This window comes from Agelaius tricolor, unplaced genomic scaffold (genome assembly GCF_023055355.1).
Source record: "Agelaius tricolor isolate 1412-34295 unplaced genomic scaffold, bAgeTri1.0.p SCAF_12, whole genome shotgun sequence".
NCBI lineage: Eukaryota > Metazoa > Chordata > Aves > Passeriformes > Icteridae > Agelaius > Agelaius tricolor.
The window spans coordinates 18,541,073-18,560,008 of record NW_027269272.1 but is presented as its reverse complement, the minus strand read 5'-3'; the positions used below and the strand labels follow the sequence as shown (position 1 = coordinate 18,560,008).

General features: G+C 41.3%; 1 protein-coding gene across 1 annotated transcript; it reads right to left on the bottom strand.

The window, feature by feature from the left end:
* Positions 1-438: 438 nt before the first annotated feature.
* DCUN1D1 (defective in cullin neddylation 1 domain containing 1) lies at positions 439-18,645 on the bottom strand. The gene is made up of 7 exons (XM_071437982.1): positions 18,488-18,645; positions 10,670-10,886; positions 9,235-9,403; positions 8,610-8,740; positions 4,520-4,602; positions 4,188-4,284; positions 439-3,209 (listed from the first exon to the last, which is right to left on the bottom strand). Exons 1-7 carry the CDS (start codon positions 18,488-18,490, stop codon positions 3,130-3,132), a joined length of 780 nt encoding a protein of 259 aa, XP_071294083.1. The 5' UTR covers positions 18,491-18,645; the 3' UTR covers positions 439-3,129.
* Between the last annotated feature and the right edge of the window lie 291 nt (positions 18,646-18,936).

Here is an 18,936-nt window from a genome sequence, read left to right as displayed (position 1 = left end):
GTTTATTAAATGCATTCTTAAAAAAAAATTATATCTTTCTTAAATAAGGATGTCTCAGTACAGATTTCATTGTAAAACAGTTTTGAGGCAAGTCATAAGTTACCTATTAACAGGTTGATCAATAAGGAGTGGCTTTACTGCTGTACTCGAGGCAGAGCTGAGCCACTGCAGTGTGTGGTGTCTTCCTCCACAAGCTGGGGCATCAGCTCCACGTGGGACTTGTAAACATTGGGAACAAGCAACAGGCAAGGTGGAGGAGCAGCTTTTAGATTTTTTTTTCCCCCCACCCAAAAGAAAGACTTGCCCTGAACTGTACTTTATGCAGAACACATGTATTCCATGCTTTTTTTTTTTCCCCCCCCACTCCCTAAAAGCACATTCCAGAAATAAGTTTTACAAATAATACACTGAAACAATGCAGTACAAACCTCAGTCATGGCAATTTCACTGGAGCTTTATTGCCTCTGTTGGTAATGAGAGGGATTGTAAGAAGTTACATTTTGAACTTACAGAGATATGTAAATTATGGGTTTTTACTAAATATAATCTCAAGATTAAGTGTTTTATATCAGGGCACTTCTAATTTTGTACATATTTTAATGTATAAAAACAGTTTACAAACTTGATGTTTGCCTTCTTTTTTTTTTCCTTGACATTTGGCAAAATTAAATCAATCCATTTGCGGGGAGATCATCAAATTGAAGACATAAGCACTTACGAATTAAAGCAATCCAAGTAAGCAACTGGCTGCATTCTTAAAAAACAAAACAAAACAAAACAAAAAAAAACCCAAACAAACAAACAAACAAAAAAAAAAAAACAAAAAACAAAAAACAACCCCACACATATATAAAGGAAAAAGCCACATGGCCACATCCGAGCACGTTTCAGTACAAAATATTCCCTGTAACCAGGCATTTTGTCCTTAGAACAACACCCTGTTAAATCAATGTTTCTTTCAACTTCAGTCATTTTGAAAAACTTTTAAGATGCCATGATAGCACAAATAACCCTTTTCTGCAACATAATTAGTCAAAGTTTTTATGTATTTCTTTATAATTACACAGTAATTATAAGCATGTAGTACCAAACTGATGACAACACTATTTTGTTGGAAAGATCTTGCATTCAAAAGGAAGAGTCTCTAAAACACCACGGCATTTTGCCATTGCCCAACCCCAGACTTTTTTGAGGGACAAGTCTGCATTGGGATGAAAAGCAAGTCAGTTCTCCTCTCCAAGCACAGCATACTTGAACTAATCAATCTGAAACAGTACCAAAACCCTCAAGACAGAAAACAGCACGCAGAGATAACCTTGTCGAGCTTTTTTTTTTCCACCCCACCCACCCCATAATTTCAAGTCCCCATTTTTATTTACACAAAACTGAGAAAGGAAATACTGAAAGCAGCAAAACACACAGTTTTTGGCATAGCCAATTCCAGTAGCTGGAGAAAGTCTGCAATGTTTTTGAGGAATTGTATTTTTGGAATAAATGCACAACTGGATTTGCCAAAAGGGCACTGCTGTAAGGGGAGCCAGCCTTAAGGTCAACTGCACAGAGTACAAATAAAACTTTTAGCTGTTTAATAGTCAATTTTTCTTTAAAATACTTTTAGCATCTGCATAAAATCGTGCTGCAGTCTAGTGCAAGTACCAGTGACTCATCTCAAGAATAATTCTTGCCTTATCAGGGCACTATTTAGAGCATGGACTTCAACCCCCTCTTCTCACTTGTAAGTATGGTCTGTCTCCTCTCCTGGAGCTCGTTCTTTCCAGCTTGTTTTCCAGAGCAGGATTTATCACATCTCCTCCCAAGTAACTCAGGAGTAAAAGACCATAAAAGCAGCTCAAGAGCTCTTGTATTATTAAAGAATTGCATCTGATAAAAGCTGCTTTGATCCAAATGAAGCGATTTAGTCAAATGCAGCTAGACAGAAGTAGTGATGATCAACAAAATAATTTAAACAAAGCCAGTGTAGTAGTTTGTATCTGATCTGTGCTTGTTTGGGAAAGCTTTACTCTGAATTTCTGTATTTGGCAACCACAGTGATACGTCAATTTAAGGAAAACTCAGCAAAATAATTTAAAAAGGGTGTCATCCATAATGGCAGTACCTCTATGTTATGAAGATTTAACTTACCAGGATAATGGTTTCAAAACCCAGATTCATATCAACCTCACCAGCTTCTTGTACAACAGGGTCATAAAAGTCACATGTCTCAATTTAAAATACTGTATTGTGTAGCAAACAGTTAAGACACAAATTCAGTATATTCAAGTGTTTGATTTCCACAGAAATGAAAAACCTTTCTTTGACAGACAGATAAGCATTTCAAAACTGTAATGAAATCTGATTTCTTAGAGAGTAACCTAGAGAACGCTGGCTTCTGTGAGGACACAGCTCTGCCCACTGCGGGCTCTGCCGTGGCCCACAGGGGAAGGGCTCGAGTTGTGTCGTCCCCAAGCTGTCCCCAGAGCAGCTGAGCCACCAGCCAACCCCAGCCAGGCACCAGGGACCTCCAATCAACAGCCCTGGGGCTCCTGGGTCACTCCTGCCACTGCTGTGACCAGAGACTCACACTCAGACGACACCTGCACTTTTCCAGAAAAGAAAAAACTCGGACCCAGTACACTTAAATATATCACTCTTGCAGGAAGTGCTATCAGTACAGTCTTTGCAACTAGCCCCAAGTGTGTATTTAAGGGTTCTTTTAAAAATTGTTTTGATGTTGATCTGTATAATTCAGATGCCATACAACAGTTGTCTGATGATGACCAGCGTTGTGCTTTATGTGAAATCAGAAACCTCAAAATAATAATAAAGCTTCTAGGACTTATGGGAGATGAAACTAGGGTGATCCACCAACAAAAAATAAATCCATGATGAAATCCACAGTGTTGGAATTTTAACGGGCAAGAGTGGTCCAGACTAGAAGAAAAGCCCAAACCACCAGTAGAAGAATGAAATATGATATGGTCCAAGATGTATCCTTAAAGGTTTGTCTCAACCCTCAGCCATATTGTGAGGATTGATCTTCAGTTCAGTCCAGCCAGCAGAAATTGACTGTGCAATTTTCCATTTCAGGTATTGTACAGACTATGTACACTCTAGAAGGGTCCTTTAGTGCTACACTGTCGTACTTTTTGTCCCAGCAATTTGAGGGCGTGCAAATTCCACAAAGTCATCAATAAGAACTGGCCATGCCCCTGAAAGAGGAAAACACCAGAATGTAAGAACTTGGTTCAACAAGGCATTCTTTCACAAGCTTCCTATCCAGACAAGATATTTGCTTTCCAGTATTAAACTAGGCAGAATTTGAAGCAAAAAAATATAATTTTATTTTCCTGCTTAAAATTTAAGAGCTGATTAAAGATTTCTGCTTCCTTTAAAGCCAATTAATACACATCACTTTCAAGGGTTATCTTCCAGACAAAAACAAAAAACTGATCAAAATCCTAACTCAACACTGACAAGGGAATGAGCACGGTCCATAATTACTAAATAAAGTTGGAGCAGTTTGCTGCCCTCTGCTCTGGAGGTATCCCAAGTTTAGTTTCCCCCTCACTGAACTGATGTGCTGCCAAGGGCTGAGGGCAATCAGCTGTTCTTGGCTGCACATGGACTGAAGAGGAAAGATCAATACAAAAGTTTACAAGAAACACATTTGGTAGGAAGTGAGTTCTGTTCAGCAACCCCTGTGTGCTGCCAGCTTCACTTCTATGTCAAAACATGTCCAAGGCTCACATAAACAGAAGCAACCAGACTTAAAAACATTCTCAGCTACGAAATGCAGTAACCAGAGGACCCTACACAGAGCTGCACAAACCACGGATCAGTTCCTTCGATGAAGATGCCAAGAACTGCAGCAATAGAGAAGCTGTGGGTTTTAAATGGACATATAGCAGGGTTTGTCTCAGTAAGAAAGAATTTGAGGTTGTCTCAGTAAGAAAGAATTTGTGGCTGAGCTTAGAACAAAGAAAGAAAATGGATTCCATGAAAGCTCCAGCATTTCTTTTTAAAACATTAATAAAAGATATGATTACAACATGCATTAAAGCAGCCCTAACTTCAGATCACCAGAAATACTCTAATGGAGCTGGTTTTGAGACTGTGCCAAGGCAGATGCACAGTAATAAATGTAACATAAAACACAGAAGTTAATGAGAGAAAATGGCAATGTTTACCTTCCTCATCATAGTTAGACATGTCATCTGCTATCATTGTACTAAAGTCTAGAAGAAGGTTCCAGGTATCCTTAGGAATTGATCTTTTATGATGTTCCTGTTTGGAGAGGTGGAAAATTTAGATTTAAAAAAATAAATTAAAACCCTATTAGACATTCATTTTTACTGTCTCAAACACATCCATATCCCCAAAACATATTTCTGTTGTACACACTATGAATATCTGGGATTTAGGTCAAGACAGTCTATTTCATCTACTCAGTAACTTAAACATGGTTATCTTCCAAGTTCTGAAAATACTGCAGTCCAATTAGGTAAAGGTTTAAACTTACCAACAAAAATTTGTTCCACAAGTCTAGAAATTTAAATCTTCCATTAAGTACTAAATTCCAGTAGGCAATGGCCATTTCTAAATCTGTAATATTAAAATAATTACTTTTAGAGATATACATATCAAATATATAATCTCCACAAGTATCTAACACCAGGATCAACCATGTATCCATAAACGTGAAAAGATTAAACTAATGCAAATATACTCAAGGATCCTTTACAAAAAGGCAACCATAAATAAAGTGTTACACATATATTTTACATTTTAGAGAACAGAATTGCCCATATTAATATCTAACATATCCAAACCCCCCCAGGACATTGCATATGCCTTTTGCTATCTAGCAATACTTTAGTTAAAAGTCAGCAAAATATTTTCAGTTAAAGATGCTATTGGCTTGAAAAGAAAATTTGTAGTATTTTGTACTGAGACTTTATCTTTTTTAATGTACAAAATACAATTTAGATAAAACCAACTTTTAATGATTTCATTCATAAGGCAACCTTATTACAAGTGCTGCCTTTGTAATGAGACTTTTGTCAAGTGCTCATTTCTGTAGTCAAGATTTCCTTTTGAAAGAGACTCTTTAGGTAGTGTCCTTGAGCAGACAGAAGACAGTTGATTTATTTGGTGGTGGTGGTGTTTTGGTTGAGTTTTTGCTTTTGTGGGTTTTTTTGTTGGTGGTGTGGGGTAGTTTTTGGCTGTTTTGGTTTGGGATTTTTTTTTCCTTTTGCTTGTGGGGTGTTTTGTTTGTTTGCTGGGTGGTGGGTTGGCTTTTTTTGTTCTTCTTTCCAAGCCTCCTGTTAAATTCCTGCTTGTTTGCAATGAGTGAAGCCTGGCCCGACAGATTTGAGAGCAGCCCCCTGCCTGTCAGAGCTGCTGGAGGGCAGCAGCTCCCAAAAAACCCCGGCGGGTCCGGCTGGAGGGGAGGGACAGAGCCAGGTCCCCCCTCCCTGGGGAGGGGCAAGGGCTGAAGGGCCAGGAGGGGCAGACAGGAGCACATGAAGACATTTGGAACCCACAGCTCTGCCCAGGGTCACCTGCACTTCCAGGAATTACCAGGGGATTGCTGCAGCACCAAACCCCACTCACTGAATTACCAAATTCAGTATCCTCAGCTGCAGGATATCACACAGTGACCCCAAAAGGCTGCCCAGGTAAGTGGCCTCTTTTTAAAAAAAAGCTCTTATGGCAGACTAGCAAATTTCTTCTACAAACAATCCCCTTGTGGAAGCAGGGGGGGAAGGCACAGGATCAACTGCACACCTCGGAAAAGAAGAAAAAAATCTACACCAATAAACCAAGAGCTCCACTCCCTTCCTTCCCCCAGGATGCCCAAATATTTAAAAGAACCCAGGGAGGTAGATCTTGGAGGTGAAACCAACACAAACAAAACAAAGTATGAAATCTGCATTGCTGGAGGGAAAATAGGAGCTGATGAGGAGTTTCTGAATTGTTTAGCATCTGATATTAAAAGTTCTCAAACAGCAGAGTCACATTATATCTCCTGACCAAAGTACAGAATAAAATTTGTGAAGGATTTTCTGCTGTAAAGCTGCAAAGAGGTTTTATTTCAGACAAAAGTGCAAGAAGCAGAGACAAATTACACAGAAGTCACTACTCCTCAGTAAATAAAGCTGTATCTGAAAATGGCAACTCATTCAAGACTGTAGAAGCTCAAAGTCTCTCTTTGACGGCAGATTCAGGTACAAAAACATGCATTTTAGCTTTCAACTAAAACTACTGTCTTTCTAAAAATTAATAGATACAAACTTCAGAGGAAGCTGATCAGTTCCTCAAGGAAAAAAGCTGAAAACTAAGTTTTATTTACTTGTGCTGCATTAATGGTATGCATACAAAAAGGCAAGGTGATCAAATCACTGCATTTTACAGTGGTTTGTAAACAATCACTATAAACAAACTGTGCATTCTGACATTTTTATCCAATTTTGAGGTAATTCTTGTGGGTAAGCAAAGGCTGTTAAAAGCTAAATCTCAGGGTGCTGCAACCTCAAACTCACTGTATGAGTCCAAACATGTAAAGCATGATGACATAATACCTTGGGACAAACTACATTTTTAAAAATAAATTATATTAAATAGCAAAACTGGAAGGTAAAGATACAATTTTACATTTCTGTAAGTGTGAAAATGCTCAGTGAAATCCCCCTGGATCAAATATAAGAGTCTCAAAATTCCTCCATTTTGAATTGTATCCAGAGAGATGCAAGAGAAGCAAACAATGTTTGAGATGAAAACCAGCTACAAGGTATTCTCCAGTGAGATACAAATACCACAAGAAGTTTTCAGACACCCTCCTACTTACACAGTAGTAAGGAATTATGCAGAGGAAATATATTTCCAGAACTGTGCCTGAACTACAGCACAATGTTTGCAAGATTAGAGACCAATATACATTAAAATCAATTTGGCAAGTTCCTACAAGCAGTTATTTAGACACACCAAAATTAATTGCCTAACTAGCAGCACTTACTTTGCAGCTCTGTACTTCTCCCAGTATTGTTTTGCTCCAGGGTTGCCAGAATTATTCTGCCCTGTTGTAAATTCATGCCTAGAACTGTGTATTTATGAGCACCAAAATGGCTGGTAAGCATCCAGAATTTAGGCTCAGACTTCCAGACCCAGATTTTAAAACAAAAACAATTTAAAAACCTATCTTACACTATGTATATGCCATATGGATCTCAGAAAACTATACCTGTCTGCCACTGCTAGAGCTTAACATGCAGGAAGAAGCTTTATGATCAATGACAAATAAAGCAAGCCAATGAGTTTTCCTGGGAAATTATTCCCACAATTCAGTTGCTGTCCACATTTTCCTTGTTGTAGCAGCCTAAAAAAATTATTATGATTTTCTACAAGAAATACAAATCAGCCTGTTCATTTATTTGCATGATTCAGAAATGACTACAAGCATGCACAAGTATTTTCAGATGGTTTAGCAGCACTTTTAGCTCCTTTGGATACAATGAAATTCACAATCCACTGAAAACACAAACAAGATAACAGCCAGGTGTCAAAGAAGGACATAGAACTTTTGCTTATTTACTTATTTTTCAATACTCATTTTAAGACAAAAGTTGGTCTGTACATAAGAGCCAGTAAAACTAAAGCAGAAAGCTCATCTTTACACAGCCTGGGAATGCAAAGCTGTCCAGTGGCAGCCAGTTTAGAGCATTTTCACTACTGAGAAGAACAAATTCACAAGCTGCAAAGGAAGAACCTACCAGCCTTTCCAGATTTTATTATTTCTCAAAACCAGAAAAATTAACTTAAGTTACAGGATCATGAAAAGCTAGTTATGGCTAACAGCCAAATCACACTGTAGAGAAATGAATGTACATCCTGGCTGCTAAACATCACTGCTTGAAAGAAATTTTTATTCCCTCATTTTTGTTGTTTCGAATAGACAGAGCTACAGTTTGTTGCTTTAATTCCATCCAAAGTGTGATGTTCTGAAATTACTTTTAATAAGTTATTTGTCCACTCCACCTGTTACATCAACTAAAGCCATACTCCACGTGTGAACTCTGAAATAATGGCAAAAAGCCTTCAGTGAGGTAAGGGGAAAAAACTCTGTAGGTAGGCACCAGCAGGCATCAGGCCCAGAACACAGGAATCCATTTGTACCATTCCAATTCTATCCTGCTAAGACATTTGCAAGCATTTCTGGTGTTACAAGGGACTGTACAAATGTGCTTACACAGAAAATGGTTTTAACAGCTTCAATTTATCCTAAAAGTAAAAATTCAATTAATCTGTTCAGTGCTGCAAATTCTAAGTGCTGCAATTATGTCTTTAATATAAGAACATAATCCATTGTGCTTACTGAGAACTGCACTCACTCTGAGTGAACAAATAAACCTTCTCCCATAAAATTCTGTAGCCTTTATTAATAATCAATTTGAATACCTTAAATTGACATGCATCTTTCAAAACAGAGATGTATTTTAACCCAAGGGTGATTATCTTTCAGATTCATTGGATCACAATAATACATTCATTTACAGCTTTAATTAGCCATTTCCAATATTAATGAGCAAATGCTTATGAATTAGAATACATACCTAAACCTTTCTGTCCTGGGTTCTTTGCAAAGTTGAAAGTAAATTGATAAAAATCCTTAAATCTTCCTGGCTCTTTTAATTCTTGCTCCATTTTAGGAATCTGGGCCTTCAGTTTTTCTATGCTGTCACATCTGCATTTTAAAAAGCACATTTGTTTGTATATTTATTTATTATTCATTTTGCCATAAAAACGTGAATTAAACAAAAATTTATAAACTGTTTGTAGAATACAATATGGTTATCAAAACAGAATTCAGGAAGCCTTTGATGAGTCTGCACCTCTACAAGAATTTCATTTGTTATTTCTTCATGTTGCATTTGCACATATAACCAACATACCAGGTTCCAGAATCCACAAAATTTTTAGGAAATGTGATAAAGACTCCTGCACTCTCACAAGGCAGAGAAACCCCAATTCTGCCCAACATTCCTGCTCTACCTGCCAGAGCAGCTCTGTGCCAGCCATCACACAACCCTCACACAACCCAGGCCGGGCTGTGTTCTTCCAGAGGCAGACAAGCGATGCTGGGCTCTGAAACATCTCAGAAAGGACACAAAGCTGAGAATTCCCCAAAGCAGGAGACTGGGTCACACTGTGACCATCTAACACTCAGTGAGCACTTACCCCAGCTCAGTCATTCCATCCATGAACTCCAGCTTTGAGAATTCACACTGTGTTGCAGCCCGGAATTTCCACGCGATGATGAGCACGGTGATGCTGGCTGGGTCGAGGGCTAGGTCATCACAGAACTGCTGAATTCCATCTATGCCAATCTTGTTTTCATCTTGAGGATCTTGGGCACATAAAAGTAAGGATCAAGAAAAACAGATATTTGAAAAAGCTAATTTGTTCAACAAGTATATTTAGGACAAGGAAACATTTTCAAGAAGCCATTTTTGGGATCTGCCCTTATAAGAGAGTATTTTAAAAACAAAATTAAATGAGTGCTCCCAATGGTTAAGCTTTAACAATTGAGGCAGTTACTGCAATAAAGCCTCCCATACAAAGAAGATCATGTTATTTTAATTGAGAGACAAAAGCACCACAAACATTTATCTTCTGCCTAATAATGTGCAGGATCTTCTGACTCATTCCCTACAGAGCACACTGGTTCTCTCCCCCAGCACACTCCATTTTTGGCCTCTTTGGTCAGACTGATGAGCTGTGTTCCCATAGAAGCCATTCTGCAGTGATCATTTCCAAGTTGTACCAACACCCAAATCTGCCCATCCACAGCTCCCCCAAGAGCAGATGTAGGCATTTCCTGGCCCACAGGAGGTTTCCAGCATGCAGAGGTTGGACACAGTAACCTCCAGGGGGAAGTTATGCTGCTCCATTAGCGATTCCAAGTCAGCCAGGTCCACTCCTCCTTCCACAAAGGAATCAACATCTGGTCTGGAAGTGAGATGCTCACATTTCAACTGTGCTAACAAAGATCTACTAACACAAGCCAATACAGACATCACAAAAAAGGTATTTGGATTATACATATAAAACATAGGAAAACTGACAGAAAACAGAGCACTCATTTTTAGATTAAGTGCTAAAGCACAGGAATTGTTCTGCTCTACTGAATCCACTTTATGTGGTAGGATACCAGTTGAACACTGGCTATATAAGATACAGAGACTCTGTTTTCTTTTACACTCTCTTTGTAACTACCTGATAAGAACAAGCTGAATAAAAACCAAGGTAGAACCCATCCCTAGTATGCAACCTTGTCCTTTGACAGGATCAAGTCCTGTGTGGTGTGCCTTCCCCAGGAGACTTACCTAAAATCCTCATTAACCACCACAATTACTCACTGCACACACAGTTCCAGCTCAGACCCTAATGTCCTATAAATGTAGATACACCCAGAGCACATAAAGTAACTGCATGTAATCCCTGTGAAGCAGAATATATATATATATTCCCCTTCTAATTTTTATTATTAGCACAGAAAAAAAAGCTGAAAGAGTCAGTTAAGATTTCCCAGCACAAGAGCACAACATCACCAAGACATTGTAAATAAGAATTATACAAGTATGAAATAAGCCTTAAAATTCAGGGTACTCACCTTTGTATCTGTTATATAGTTGTTCTAACTTCTTTCTGTCCAGTGATCCTTTAACACTCTCTCGTATATAAAGTTCAGGATTTTGGAAAAAGTTGTCTGTTGCAACATCTAACTTCCAGTCATTTTGAGACAGACAACTCACTGCTGTCTTTTCACTGGATTGCGTGAAGACCATAAACTGACGCACTTTATCCTTCTGTGATGATTTCAACTTGTTCTAGTGAAAACAGACAATACTGTAACTAGAAATGTCTACTGGACAAAAACACCCCACCAGTAAATAAAAACCAGTCTCTTAATGCTTTTTAAATCAGTCTAATTTTCCCAAGCAATCAGGATATCAAAATATCTGATCAAGATCCTCCAGAGGTGGGGCAGAGCAGGCCATTGGGCCGTTCAGCACCTCTGAGCAGCAAACCTGGTGTCCCTTGTGTCCCAGCTACTGCAGGACCAGGGCCACACCTGGAACGGGATCTCCTGAGGTGCCTCTTGATGGCAGCAAGGGACCAGGCTGGGACATCCATTTCAGGGAGCTACACACTGAAACACCTTAAAGACTTCTTTTCCTTTAAAGAGATTTTTCACTTTGAAGGTTCTCAGCTCCACCTACATAATTTGCAAAACATTCCTGCGAGGAGGCATTGTCTCCATTTCACAGGTGCAGCAACCGAAGCTCAGAAAAAAAGAGGCAGTGGTGCCTGAGGCAGGCGGGGGAGTGAGTAGCCAAGGTGAGAGCTCAGGAATTCCAGGCCTCCTGCCCAGACCCAGCCATCCCGCCCTGCTCCAGCCCAGAATGAATGCAGACTTGCTGCTTATCAGCAGAGAGGGATTCCCAAGGATATTTCTGATGAGGAGAAGCACACGCAGGATTTCAAGGGTATGAGTTACACAAAATTAACTGCTCATCATGAGAAAGCAATCACAGCTCCTGCACTACACCCAAACTCAGCTCCACAGTTCACTCAATACAGTCGAAGCAAACACTCCCAGTGTTACAACTTGGTACAGAAAAGTTCTGACAAAATTTTAAATCAGTATTGGATTCCTTACATGGCACAAGTATTTCATTTTTAGTTTACTTTGTATTCTAACCAAAACTTGTATATTCTGTTCATTATTGCATCTGTAATTTCAACAGCTCCTTCTCAGTGAATATGGAGAAAAAAGGCAAAAAAATCCCATGACATGATAAAATTCAGACAGGGAATGATTTAGGAGCAGTATGTGCTCAAGCTCTTAATTCCAAAGTGTTAATTAGTGTTCAATCACATCATCATAAGAAAAAAGAACTAATGCTTCAGAGGACAAATTCATCTGTCCTAAAAGTCAGGATTAGTTTTCTGTGGCTTGATGATGAGTGTGAACACTTATTTGTAAGAATAGTTAAGTCACCAGCTTCAGAGTTACACCACTGGAAAACAATACAAGAACATCACATTTGGTTTAAACTGATACCCACAGAATATACTGAATAGAACAATACCCTGAGCACAGCTCCTGTGCACCCCATGTGTCAAGGGCTGGCTCCAGAGCAGACATTCAGCACCTTGCACTACTGAGCTCACACTTCCACAAAAACCTCTAACACTGACAAGGCCACGTGGAACAACTTCCAGAAATGACTAATGGATTTTTAGTTGCAGCTTTTTAAAATGTATTGTAAACTCAGATTATTGGAAACAAACCACTGAAAGAAATCCCAAATGAAGATGAAACAATCCCAAATTTAAATCTATCAATTACCAGCTTCCTGTAATCAGTTCCACACAGCCAGACTGCTGCATCACCACAGACTCAGCTGCACTATAGGGCAGCCATACTTAATTATCTTAGCTTTCCTTTTTTCTTTACAAAGCTGGTGCCTTTAATCTTTAGTATTTTGATTTTTTTAAAAACGTGTACACATAAGTATGCATAGCCCATTTAATAGTGAGTACTCTGTAAAACCCCAGGAGGCTTTGCTCTTCCCTGTTCCTGCAAGGGTGAACTCTAAAAGCAGTGACATCCCACAAAAAGTCAAGGAACAGGTTTAAGTAGGCTTTACCATGGATGCCCAGGACCACAGAAGCTGGTATGTTCTGCATCTTGTCACATAAAAGAAGAGTGCAATTTGTTAGAACAAAAGCTTGCAGCTTAAATGCCTGTTATGATAAAATTTAAATTCTACATATGTACATGAGATTTTCCCATGCTTGGGGCTCCCTAAGTGATAGCAACAACATAAAACCTTTTTTAAAAGAAGATTGAAATTGCAGAGAATCAAGCAGCTAATTACAACATTCAGGAAGGTATAAGATGCAATAAATCACACTGTTCAGCCATAATCTTCTTCTTTAATTTCCCTATTTTCCTGGTCAAATATGAGTTTATTTTTAGTGAAGGAGTGCCAAACCCCTTTCTTTATAGTTGATGAATGCTTCTGCAGAACCTTGCCAATATGGACAGGACACTCCACATCCTAAGTGACTGGGGACTCTCTGCAGGCCTACTACAGGACAGCAAGAGATGGAATTACTGCTGAGCTTTTATTATCCTATTATAGCTCTTTTTCCAGCACATTAAAAACCCACACTTCAAGCAGGAACAGGTTCCAAACCTTCTGCACTTTTGAGGGCTATTTCTAGACACTGAGCACTAATACTCTATTATTGTTTCAAGTGCAATACAGAGCAGCACATAACCTTTAATCCTACAGTCATCAGGCAACAAATACCTGACACTGAAATTGTGCTCACTGTAATGCAACACAATCCACGTAAAACATCTCAACTTTAACACAGGTTAAAAAGGAAGACAGAATTTTATTTAACACATATGTGTCTTGCCTATATATACAAATGAACACCAATGGAAAGCAAATGAAACAAATTTGTACTCTTATTTCTTGGATCAAAAGGCAAAGGAAAAATTCAGTTCTGCAAGCCTTTGATCAAGTTTGTGTGGTATCCAAGCTACCTTTCATAATAAAGATGTCACAAGACAGATAACCTTACTTTTAAAACACAGAATAACTTCTCCAAATGAAAAGCTACATTGTGTAGATTCATAAAACTACACTCATTCTAATTAACATCTGGTTCTATTATTTTGATTTTAAAACGAAGATTTGCCTCTTACAATGAAGTACCAAATTTGAATATTCTAATTCAATATCCTTTCCTTGATCAGATACTTCAGTGAAAAACTACAAATAAAAAATAAAATACTTGGACTTTTATTTCCCCAAGTATTTTTTCTCCTAGTCTCAGGTACAAAAAATGCTAGAACTTCTCTACCAGCTCTGACTACAGCATTATTTTTCCTTATCTTCTGCACTGTTTTCAGTCACCCCAGATTCAAAGATAAATTCTGAACGCTGGTCATCAACATTTTGCAGACAGTTAATAGCTGAATGAGGGCTCCACTCTCCTGGATAAGGTTCATGGGAAACAGCACCAACCTTTGTCCCACACTGCCCGGACTGGAGCCTGTTCTTGGACTTGGCTCAAAGGTCCCATGTGGCCCCAGTGAGACAAGCAGGGCTCGGTGAGTTCTGCTGCCCAAAGTCCCCTGCGGCCCCCAAGGAAGGCAATCACACAGTCCCTCATCAGTGAGCGACTGCTTTGCACCTTTCCCGGCACTGATACAGACCATCCAAATCCTGGGAGTTTCACTGCTAAGCAAAGGAATTTGAACGATGTGACATCTGCGCTTTTGTTTCAGGCAGGACTCAAAGAAAAGCCTGTTAAGTTCTCATGCATGTGACAGGTAAAAGCCTTTTCTAAAATAGTATCAACCTCCACGAAGTCTCGGCCTTTGCACTGACTGCACTCAGACTCCGGCAGGAGCTGGGGCTCTGGGAAGATCCCTGCTCCTCCCAAGGACCCAGCTCAGTCCCCCAGGCCCGGGGTGCAGCCCCTCACCGACTGCCACTGCTGTCCCTTGATGCCACACGAATGGCCAGGGGAGCTCTGCTCCTGAACCATCCCACCTAGGACTGTGTCCATGACAGGAACCAAAGGCACCTAAAAATGTCTGCTTTACTGCTTGTGTTCAACAAACACATGGCTAAAGCTTAACAGGCAGAATCATGAGTAATCATGAGTTTGTTTTGTAAGAAAAACGTTAATTACAACAGAAATCTACAAAAAGACAGAACTGCATCTTAACCCACCAACAGTGATGGCACACGGGTATACTACCAAAAAAAATCTGAGGTAAAGACAAAAACAGTGAAAGTAAATAGCCACAGTTTCTGAATACTGTAAACAAATATGTCCTTCAACTACATTTTATTTTCCACAGCAGTTTCTCTAAGAGAGGGCACACAAAGTAAGACAGTCAGGACATTTGTAAGCTTCTGTTTCAAACTGATGTGAAATCTACTGGGTTGCAGTGGAACAGAACAAATACACTTTAAAAGTGTGTTGAGATATAAAATCCAAGAGAAAAATCACAACATAAAGTTGCTTTCCACCTTCTATAATGTTCTTTTAATGGATAAAATAATTTCAGTATTTGCATGCAGGCAGAAGGTCAATTTACAGCTACCAAGAATATTGCTGTAGATATAATGGTAATTCATGCTAACCTGAGAGGTGAAGGAAACACAAAAATCAGGGCTTTTCCAAATAAAAAAGGACAACATAAAGCAGCCAGTTGTTTAGCATTCTTAACTCTGGTCTGGGGCACAAACTCTATTCATAGTGTATATTTGCATTGGCACCATAAAACATGAGTAAAATATCAAGAGCTACATAATAAATTTCACACCTTGTTCTCAGAGTAGTTCATATTCTTGAATATTTTTTTCATGGCTCTAGTTAAAAGTGATTTAAGTATTAGTTCAAAGGGATCTCTGGTAAGCTAGGAGAGGAAACAGAATCATGCACCATCTTGTCTGGCACTCTGACTACTCCGTCCGAAGCGCAATGCCAAGAATCTGAAGTTTTACCATGGGACAAGTAAACCTCAACTATTTAATATCAACAAAGTGCTTCAGACATGCATATGCACCACTGCTTACACGTATAAACAGCTGGCCTTGCAGAATAGCTCGTGGAGTTAAACACCACATAACAATGTCATGAAGTACACTAACATTACAGGAGACAGCGTCAGACATGAAATTCTTGGAATATGAAATTTTACAACTTCCTGTCAGCTGAGGTTAGCAGTAAGAAATTATGTATTTATCAGCACAGAAATATTTTTCAGAAAACACAAACTGGACAATATAATAGATAATAGAGATAAGGCTAGCACATGGCTCTGGATAATGATGTAGATAATAACACACTTGCCTCGATTACCACACACAGTTCTAAATTCATTAAATCATTCAGAATTGTTCAGGCAGTGAAGATGGCTCAGAGTACAATGGACCAGCTCACTGCTGTGCCTTGATTCATGGGCACAGCACTGTCCTCAGGATGAGATGAAGCACTACCACTCCAACAGGGAAGGTGAAGGACAGCCCTTCTACAGGTGCTGCTCAGCCAGCTCAGATGAAGAGTGGGTGAGCAAGGCTGACTGCTCCCAGCAGCCCAAGGAATACTGCCAGGGTGTTGTCCCTTCCAGATCCAGGACAAAGATGGTTCAAGGGCAGGAACCCTCTGTCCTGAAGGCACAAAGCCATATGGACGCTGGTGAGACTAAGGCAGAGCCAGCAGTGCTCAATCTGGCAGTGCTGCATGGACAGGTAGGAGCCAGGCCCCAGCAGCAGGAGCCTGTGCCATGGCACTTGCTGTGCTGGACAAGCCACAGCCTCTGGGAGGAAGAGCCAGAGCAGTTTTCTGTACATGGGCAGAAAAACTGGACATGGAATCTCATGTTTCTGGATGAGCATCCTCAGATCTCTGTGAAGTCTCCCTATCTTTCCCCTAACCAAACAGAGGATTTTGCCATACCACAAGTAAGGGACAGAATCCTACACCAAGGCACTGGAAACCATCCATACCTGTATTTACTACTTCTAAAAGCTGCAGCCTGTCATTTAGTCCCCCTTCAGTGTCATCCTTTCACCTGGGTGCTGGAGCCAACAAGCACAGCCTGGAACACAGCTGCTTGCACAGGGCCAACAGCTCTGCTCGGGGCCATGAGTGGAGTATTCTCATACTCCCTCCCATCTGATAAATACCAATCTACCAGCACAGAATTGCTACACAGAATATGTCTGCTGGTTCTTCAGTTAAGTGTTTCCAAGAAGACCAAGCAGACAGAACTCTGCTGTTTCTCACAAAAAGATATTCTCTGAGTAATGGACCTCACTATTTCTGTTATAATGCCACTTTCTACAGTATGGTTCAATTTAAATTTCTAATCTCATAGCCAGCCAATAATATATGTACATTCAAGACATTAACTGTCTATTTTATCAACTGTGTATCTATTTTGCCTACCTACACTGGATATACTGTGAGACAGGTCTAGGTGATTTTTATAGAAAAAAGTCTTCATAAAAAGTTGTGTAACATTACTGTGTATGCACAATTTCAGACAGTCCCAGACCTGCAGAATTACAGTAAGACAAGTTCACAGTCAGAACTTTATTCAGACTTCAGTCCTAAGCGCTCATAAAAAAACACAAATGAAGATCTACATCAAACTATTCAATTAAAAATTATACTAGTTACACAGTGACAAGTTTATTAGAGGTCTGCACACCACAAATTTAAATGCTGGCTAACCAAATTTTTATGCCAACATAACTCCATCAATTAAAGGTGACATTGTAATTTTTTTAATATGTTTTTAACTCTGCTTGTCAGAATAGTATTAACAGCAAGTATAAAATATTTTTACACCAATAAGCATACACCAGTAGATCTTACAACTCCCTCCTACACCCTTCCTAAGACTGTAACACTGCTACAGAAAAGTACTGCTTTAAATTGTACAGGTGTAGTAGCTAAAGCTGTTACAACATTTGAATATGGAGAAAGCCTGGAAGTACTGCTGTAAACTGTTCCCTCTGGTGCATAAGGCACCGTGCAAGAAACCAACGAGGGCCTCCTTAATTAAATTGAAAGAAGATATTTTTCTTTTGTTTAGGCAAACAAAACCAGCAAATGCTGTTCTAAACACTGCAGTTTCCCCCTACAAGAAGCAAGGGAGAAAGTCAGGCGATTTGGGAGTCCACAGCAAATCCTCAGTTACAAGAACAGTATGACAGAGAAAACGCAAGATAAACCTTTACAAGACCTTTAGTAGGATGACCTTTGCAAGGCCCTCCTTTACAACACTTCTATGAAAACAACCAAGACCCTGGAACAATTATCCAGAAATTCCCCAACAGAATTCCAGCTCAAGAAGCATCAACACCCCCAAGCTTCCCTGTGAGCTGACAGCACCTAATGGGCCCTGAGTCGCCTGAAATCCTGCGGAAAAACTCCGAGCAGCCCCTGGATGCGGGCAGCCCCTTGCACTCCCTCGGTGCTGCTGCAGGCACAGGGCACAGCCCGCACAGCGCTGCCCACAGCACGGCCGCTGTCTCGCAGAGGCTCCTGAACCCTCACACCAGGTGCCAGCGAGCCCCTCCCGCCGTGCGGGGCCTGCCGGGGCCCCGCGGGTCGGAGCCTGGGCGGGATCCCGGCGCCCCCCGCTTAGGCCCCTGCCGCCCGCCCCGCGGCCCCGGCCCGGGCCCCACACGCCGGCCCTGCCGTGCCCGGCAAGAGGACGAGCAGCCCCGGGCCAACACATCGTGCCCGGCTGCGGAGCCCCCGACACCGGCCATTCGGCCGCTCCCGGACACCCAGCGCGCCACGACCAGGCCGCGCTGCCCCTGCCCGGCCCCGAGGCGCCGCGCTGGGCCCAGAGGGACCCCGGGCGGCCGCTCACCATGGTGGGGGCTGTGCGGGCCTCTCCCCTCCCGGCTCGGGCGGACACTGAGGGCGGCGGCGGCGGCGCTTCCTCCGGCGGCGGCGGCTCCCGGCTCCTCACGGGCCCTTCCGCCGCCTTCCCCCGCTCATGCGCAGTGCGGGGAGCCGGGAGCCCTCACAGGGGGCGGCCCCGGCCGCGTTCCCCGGGAGCGGCGGCAGCGAACGGCGGGCGGCCCTCGCTCGGCGCTGAGGTCGCGGCGAGCACCAGGGGGGCCTCGGCCCGAGCAGGGAAGGGAGGGAGGGAGGGGAAAAGTCCCCCAAGGCTTCTGGAGGTTGTTACGGGGTGGGCTCGGAGGGGATGCGGCGGGGGCAGGCCGAGATGCGGGCTCCCAGCAGCTCCTTACCCCGGGACGCGATGTTGGGTCGGGGAATCTCCCTCTGTGTTCCTATTTCGTCAGTATCAAAAGG

Bases quoted from the DNA above. Each gene is read 5' to 3' on its own strand.
- DCUN1D1 (XM_071437982.1), bottom strand. The intron at 9,404-10,669 runs GTGAGTACCCTG...TATGTGCCCAAG, and splicing joins ACTATATAACAGATACAAAG to ATCCTCAAGATGAAAACAAG. The intron at 8,741-9,234 runs GTAAGTGCTCAC...TTTAAAATGCAG, and splicing joins GATGGAATGACTGAGCTGGG to ATGTGACAGCATAGAAAAAC.